The sequence below is a fragment of the Nilaparvata lugens genome, chromosome 10 (assembly GCF_014356525.2).
Source record: "Nilaparvata lugens isolate BPH chromosome 10, ASM1435652v1, whole genome shotgun sequence".
Taxonomy (NCBI): Eukaryota; Metazoa; Arthropoda; class Insecta; order Hemiptera; family Delphacidae; genus Nilaparvata; species Nilaparvata lugens.
The window spans coordinates 23,826,481-23,834,599 of NC_052513.1; the positions used below are offsets into that span (position 1 = coordinate 23,826,481).

At 34.3% G+C, this 8,119-nt stretch overlaps 1 protein-coding gene across 1 annotated transcript; it reads right to left on the reverse strand.

The window, feature by feature from the left end:
• Positions 1 to 29: 29 nt before the first annotated feature.
• LOC120353407 (gustatory receptor for sugar taste 43a-like) lies at positions 30 to 2,627 on the reverse strand. The gene is made up of 4 exons (XM_039437011.1): positions 2,505 to 2,627; positions 1,091 to 1,159; positions 564 to 650; positions 30 to 243 (listed from the first exon to the last, which is right to left on the reverse strand). The coding sequence occupies exons 1-4, from the start codon at positions 2,619 to 2,621 to the stop codon at positions 178 to 180; spliced, it is 339 nt and encodes a 112-aa protein (XP_039292945.1). The 5' UTR covers positions 2,622 to 2,627; the 3' UTR covers positions 30 to 177.
• Between the last annotated feature and the right edge of the window lie 5,492 nt (positions 2,628 to 8,119).

An 8,119-nucleotide genomic window follows, 5' to 3' on the forward strand; every position in this document is an offset into this window, starting at 1 on the left:
TGCTTGCGCGAGTGAAACGGATTGCATGAAACAAGTTTCATGAAAGAGGGCTTCACGAAATGCGTTTCTCCGGTGTGCATCCCGCCTTAAGTTCCATAGGTGCTGGAGAATTTGTAGAGAAGAATGGATTCTCGTATTATGGAGTTGTCATGTCACGAAATGGCATGGTGAGGATTTTTAATACTCTTCATCAGGTTTAATTTGAATAAGTATCACCAGATAAGTTGCCACGGTACCTGCCAGCTGAAAATTACAAGTTTTTCTACAACAATAGTGAATTTAATGTGGCAATTCTGCATTTATAATTAATATTATTCACACTGGATACTTTTATAATCATAAAAATCTGGTGTGGCGCACTCACACAACTTTCCTTGCCGTTATGAAAATTGATACACACACACACCACACACACACACACACGCACACACACACACACACACACACACACTTATTTATGAATTTTCAAATTTTTGTCTCACTTCACACCTTTTACATGGCATTCAATTCTATAATGATTGATTCTCTATGAAATTTTTTTCAAGTTCTGAAAGAAAGCTTACCGAAGTGATAAGGGTTGGGTTCAGTTCAAACAGGCCACACGCACAGAACTCAACGCTTCTGCGATTAATCAGTGTGAATGCTTCCAACTAAAACATAAGTATTAAAATGGAATTAGTTGTAATGGATTAGTTCGTAGCAAAAATTGATTGTGGAGCGTGCTTTGTAGGGTAACTATTTCACTAGTTTCGATATGATAATAATATTATCCTATTATAGACCTGGCTGGCTCAGGTCTGGTGACAGAGTTTTCAGGTCGCAACTAATCGATTTCAGGGCCTCTGACATAATCTAACAACTGCTTTCAGGGCAGCTGGGACCGATGACTTAACGTGTCCATCAAAAACACGGAAGTGGCCCGATAAAGATATGCCCGGGTCTGGATTCGAACCCGGACATATAATTTATGAAACCAGCATCTAATCTACTCGACTCCTATGATGTAATAAATAGATGGGGACAAGCCATATAGGATAAATAATGACAGATAACAAAAATACTAAGGTGTTAGGGTTCAAGCACAACTTACACGTTCTCTTATAGCAAGTGGGATGTTCTCCATGTTGATCATGCAAATAATCTTCAGCGTTTTATTCGCCTGAAAAAAATACAAAAATAAACAAATACTAATCTTTGGGTGAGCTCTTGAGTAGCCGACTCTACTAAATATTATTTATGAGTATGGAAATCGCTACCTGGTGGTTCGGAACCACCTCAATGCCCAATCATATCTCATCTCCATCCCACCCATTACCTACTCACAAGCCTAGAGCTTATTTGGGCATCATCCTTAGCAAACAAAACATATCTACTATTAAACCCACATTGAATCCGCTATAACAATAGAAGGAAAACATTAAGTAGTGAAATAATACATAAAATTAAAGAGAAAACAAAGCTCTACAAATCTACAATGAGCATTCATTTTTATGATGAATTGTTGGAGAGTTGTAGGCCCTGGAACATCAAAAAATAGGATTAAAAGCTCTCATTTTAACAATTTTACACTTTTAAGAGCGTATATCTCGAAAACTGTTCGAGATATCACAAATCACCACAGAACAAATATTGTAGAGAATTTATCAAGCTTCATTTCTGAATAGTTAGTCATGTTGTTTGAACGCATTTTTCTCAAGATATGAGCGTGTAAGCAAAACATTGAAAAAATGCAACATTTAAACCACCCTCATCCCTTTAGCACAAGGGATAGGGATGAGGACTTGTCCCAACAAAGCTGCAAAGTCAAAAATTGTGTTCAAAACATTCTCTCCAATTCCTTTGTCAGTTGGTCTATTTTTGCATAACTGAAGAAGATCTCACACTCAACACTGAAGCTGCTGCAACAGTCGTGGGGATGTGCATAAACTTGTGAAATTATACATCAATTCGAAGAGAATTTGTTGCTCTATAAGCATTGATTTTTCCCATCGATATTCAAAAAGTTATAAGAGCAAAAAATTGAGGGAAAATGTGTTTTTTCAAAAATGTCACATCTTTTAGAGCGGATATCTCGAAAAGTGCGAGAGATATAGAAAAAGTTGATTGATCAATACTATAGGAAATTGTGTAAGCTTTAATTTCTTATTGAATAGTCATGTCTGTAAAATGCATAGTTCTCAAGTTATATGCGAGAAACAAAAAAATGGTAGTTTTGAATCACCCCCACCCCCTTAGCACAGGGGGTAGGGGTGGGGACTTTTGATATGTTTACCTCCTCACTACTCTAAACAGAACTGCGGGTCAAAAATTGTCTTCCAAACTTTTCCCTCTATACCCTTTTCTAAGCATTCATTGCCTGGACTAGTGGTAGTTTATAAGTTAACTTTTTCAATAGTTTTAGTTGGAAAATTAATTAGAGAAATTTTAATTATGATTTCAAAATATCTCATAGAATGAAAATAAATTTTCATAATTCAATTCTAAATGATCCTAGTTATACTTGCCTCATCAGTAGTTTCAACGCAAGGTGATATGAGCACCAGCAATTGAACCACCAGAATAAAGAAGCTGAGAAGTCCGCTACACACAAAAACAAATATGAATACTGGTTGATTTAACATGGGGTATGTCAGTCCCAAGTAAATATGATAACAGACAAATGTTATCTGTGAGAACAGATAAAATATAGCCGTAAGTAGTTGGTCTCCAAATATATCATTCGTATTTTCTATGAGGCTATCCAATTCCCAATATAAATCTATGAGTGTGGTCGTTTGCTTCAAATTATCTGAAATCAGAAATAATAATAATCGATTTTTTACAGAGAATATTGCGGTTTTGGCATTGAATTATTGCTATTATGCAATAATAGAGAGTAGGCGTGTGTTTGTTTCTTCTCAAACATTTTTGTCTTGAATTATAAGAAAATGGGATAGGCGTATATATATGTAAAACATGAAACTTTCTTCAGATAACTTTCTGAATTATTGAATTAATGCACCTAAATTTTCCATTCTGATTCTCCATTTAGATTTTTCAGATTGCATGATGAATAGTCCCTGACCTCACATTCAAAATTTAGCATGTCGGTTGAAATACTGACTAAAAAATTGAATCCATTTTGTACGGCTTCGGCGGCTCTGGCAGTGAGCTGATCCCTGTGTCTGGATTGTACATTATCTCACTCCTTACTTATCCTTGGCCTCCTCCACAATTATCCTCCAACTAGCTTTGTCTTCAGCCTTCCTCTTCCACTCCCATCGCTCTCAGGTCCTTCTCGACATCTTGCTTCCATTGTACTCTTGACCTTCCTTTTCATCTGGCTGCATCTAATTTTTCATTTAGCATGACTTTTTGCATCCTGTTCTCAGTCATTCTTTCCACGTGTCCCAGCCAGCTTATCCTTCTAGCCTTAATGAATCGAAGAATATTCTTGCCTTGCAGAATTATTTCTAGTTCCCGGGTTTTCCTTGACCTGTAGAAATACTTCCTCCAGTGACCTCATGTTTCTTGATATTATAACAACATCGTCTGCATATGCCAGGACTTGTGTCATCTGCTCATGATGTTGCCTCTTTTGTCAATGCTTTCCATTGCTTTCTGGAGAACTATATTAAAAACAAAATTTTAAAAACTCGATGCCTAATTATAACTTCTAATTCAACAGACTTACTTAAATCATTTTTTAGTGGATTTTTTACCAAAAATATAAGAGAAACAATACTTAACATATTTCGGACTATGTTTTTTTTTAAGATTTCGTCTTGGAGACTTCAGGTGGGAGCATAAGACAAGTCATTCTTATGAATACTCAATTCCATACAGTACAGAACAGTCAAAGTGTATAAATCACCAACTCATACGGAATAGTCAAGTGAACATATAAGTCGATAATACAGCCCTATTCTAATTACTCGTCATATTTTAATTCTTTGAAGCTAGTTCAATCTGAAAGGAACTCTTGTAAGCTATAAAAAGCTGCATCAATTAAATACTTTTTCAATTGGTTTTTAAATGTCTGGGTATTTTCAATTCTCTTCAGCATGAGCGGTAGCTTTGTATAGAATAATCTACCAGTATAGCTTGGTTTTTTCTCGAATAGTCTACTATTATGCCTCACCAAGTGATAGTCAGATCGGTTTCGCGTGTTGTAATCATGAACGTCAAGATTTTGGCTCAAATCACTTGCTCTTACGAATAAAATAGGTAACCTCATAGATGAACAAGCTAGGCACTGTTAGTAGACCCAGTGACCTGAACAGTGGCCTGCAAGAATCTAGCCTATTCGCTTCTCCTATACACCTAACCGCTCTCTTTTGTATCTTAAATACTCTATCCATATTTTGCTTTGACGAGTTACCCCACACTATGATGGCATACCTTATATGCGACAATAAGAGACCATGGTAGGCTGTTATTAGTAGCTTTTTATCTTTGAGCCTTGCAAGCTGTCTCATGACAAATACTCCAGATGCTATTTTGGCGTCAGTCGCCTATCTAAAAAAATACCCAAAAATTGAACCTGTTCTTCATCATCAAGTTGACAATCATTTACAAAAATGTTTATCTTCCTATCTTCTATTATATTATATTTGTTTTTGAATTGGAGGTATTGACATTTCTTGCTATTTATTGTCAGCTTCAGTAGATTCAAAAACTGTACAATGGACTGCACCCCTAAGTGGGCATTTATTTCGTGATTATCCAGCACAGAACTGCTGAAAATAAGTGACGTATCGTCTGAAAATAAGAGAGCTCTACCATTTATAAGTTCTTTGGGTAGTTGGTCAACATAAAGCAGAAAAAGCAATGGTCCCAGCACCGAGCCCTGGGGCACTCCAGCCTGAACCTGCACTCTGTCGGACTTAATCTTTACAATGCTGTTGCCCTTTACTGTGGTAAGCTCTACACATTGACTCCTGCCAACATTATATGACTCAAACCATTTTAGTTCGACCTCATTCACCCCTAAATTCTGGAGAATTTCCAATAAAATTTTATGATTGACACAATCGAACGCCTTAGATAAGTCTAAGAATATTGCAGCTGCCTCATTACCTGAATCTATTTCCTCTATCAGTCTTTCCACATGAGCAACTATAGCGGTTTTAGTTGATTCCCCCTTCTGAAACCCATGCTGCTCATCACAGATGAGCTTATTCTCTTTCAGGTGCAGAAGTAGCCTGTTCAGGACTGCCCTTTCAAAAACTTTACTAACTATATTTAGAATAGTGATGGGCCTATAGTTCCCCACTCTTTCTTTATCACCACTCTTGAAAATTGGCAATATCTTACCCTCCTTCAAACTGTCTGGAAAAATTCCTTCTTCTAATGAGTGGTTGATGAGGTGAGTTAATGGTTCCAATAATTGTTCTTTGCACTCTTTCAAAATCTTACTTGACACTCCATCCAGTCCTGTGGTCTTTTTATTTTTTAGACTGTCAATTATGCTAGACAACTCATCTTGAGTTAATACATGAAATTTAAATTGATTTTGAACCAAACTGGCGTTACTTGAATTTATGTTATTGAAACCCCTATTATTGAGTGATTTTTGAAGATTGTTAGCTACTTGTTGGTAATAATTATTGGAAAAATTACTAATATCTGAACATTTAGTAATATACTTGTCAGTATTGTCTTTGATCCTGGGGACACTACTGAATTCATCTTTATGAACTATCTTCCTATTCTTGACATCCCACACTGCTAAGTTGAAATTCACACTGTTAGACAAGATTTCAGCTGTCTTCTTGCATTTCGCCTTCTTGACTTCTTTCATGTAACTGTTCATCAAAGCTTTGTAATTTTCTTCACTTGGCATGTCTCTTGATACTTTGAATACGTTTTAAGCTTCTTTAACTCTATCTCTCTGAGCAAGTATATCTTCAGTAATCCATTCGTCAATTTTTTCCACCTTATTTTGTGTAACCTTATCTAAATTTGGAAGAGGAATAGCACAAGGTTACCTTATTTTTTCTCTCCCTATCATTTTGATGATGTACTTATTGTACGAATCAATAAAGAATTATGCTCCAAAGATAATTCATTTTTCAATAAAATTATCAATCGACTATTTTTATAGAGCTAGTGTCAAATTGATAACATTTTCAGTGAACAGATTCTTATATGCTCTAGGCCCTATTTTGGGACTAATCCTGAAAATGTTTTATGGTAACTTAAAACAAATTCTATTCAAGGGTGATAATTCCTTCTTTTCATGTTTTGTTCTTATCCATTCAGCATTTTTTAAATATATGAATAGTACAATATTATATTATCGTTTCTGCTCTACCGTATACCTTCTTATTTAGATTTTATCATAGTAATGTGATAAATTTTATTTGAGAACTCTCATTTGTCACAGTAAACACTATTTTAATTTGTTAATCCAAATCTAATGTGAGTCTAATACTTACCATTATTCTCCATTCTGAAGTTTTCATAGTAATCTTCCAGTTGATTATTTAGAGATGTGTAGGTATTCCTGAACTCACAAGCCAGTCCATGGAACGTCAATATGAATAAATTGAAAGTGTACGCTGATATTAACAAAGGAATTAGATCGCAAGCTATGTTATATTCTGATCCTAAGAAGATGAACGTGATAAGTGACTCTTTATAATATTGGAGAGTTACAGCCAAAAACGTGCCCACCGCTAGTTTGCAATGATTGTTCTCTTCGGTTTCCAGAGTTTTCTTTATTTTCTGAAGCTTACTTGAGAGAACTGGATAATTTTTGCAGCGGTTCATATATTTGATCGCCGTAGCCAATAAGAAAAAAGCACTCAATATAAAGTTTAATGTGAAAATATACTCGAGACTGTTCATTTTCAAAATCTTGTTACTTTCATAAAAAGTCATCAATTGGTGTGATATATCGTGATTGGCCCTAGCTACCCAAAACATTATAATAATATTTATTGCAATCGATATAATATTACAAACAATAAGATATTTTTTATCTCCCACTGTTATATTATTTTTATCACGCAATATCGTTCCTGTTCCTAGTAAATTGCAAATTAAATGTAATAGTTTCTTAAAAATAGTCATTTTAGTGTATTTTTAAAGTTTGAAGTCAATTTATAGGTCAAAACTCAAAATGAGCTTATTTACAGTCCTGATTCACAAGCTTTCCTACTAAGGAGTGATTTGTCACTATCAATAGAAGTAGGTCTAGTCATCATTGATTGAAAACAATATTAATATTTTTGTTGAAAGACAGAACTGAAAGACAGCTCCATTAAGATAGCGTGTTTTGATAATCGGATCTGCTTAGATTATCAAAAGTTTATAAGTGCTGTCAGCAGCTTTGAGTTGAAAATTTACTGAATAGAGTGATAAGAGTGAAATAATATAGATTCATTCATTTACTCTATTAATCTTTACTTTATTAATCTTCCGTAAACTATCAAGATTCATCTACGTCTACAACAATCTACCTTAGTTCATACATCTTTTATAAATATATTGATTAATATTTTATGTAATGAACAGAGCTATAGTGCACAAAATATTGATATGGATTACTGAGTAAAAATTTCTATTCATCCCTTTTGAGAAATCTTAAAATTGATGTGATACCTTTATACCGATATCGGTATCAATAGAAAAACATAAATCGACTGTTGTATCTTAACATCTTATTACAAAGAATAATAATTATTTTCAATTTCTTTCAACAATTTTTTTTTCTCATGAACTTTCAATGTTATTTGTTATATCCTCAAAAAGGACAAAGGAATAAACCAATTTTGTTATCCAACAAAATTGACCTGTAAATTTGTTCAAAATTTGAAACTGATTGATCAACTCTTTCTAAAGTTATTGTAGGACATACAAACAGACGGTCAAGGACTAAGGCCTTCAGTAAGTCAAAAGTTAGAACTAGCTAACGCTCGTTCATTCAAATTTAATTGTATATAATTGGTCCATAAAGGTCGATGAAAATATAGAATATCTTGGAGTTACTATCAGCAACAACTTTAAGTGGCAGACTCACATTGACCTTATTTATTTATTTATTTATTGTATAAAATATTATAATCATAATACAATGATGACATTGGAGGAAAAACTAGGCTGATCCTGTACTATTTCTCTCCAAAAATTTTGA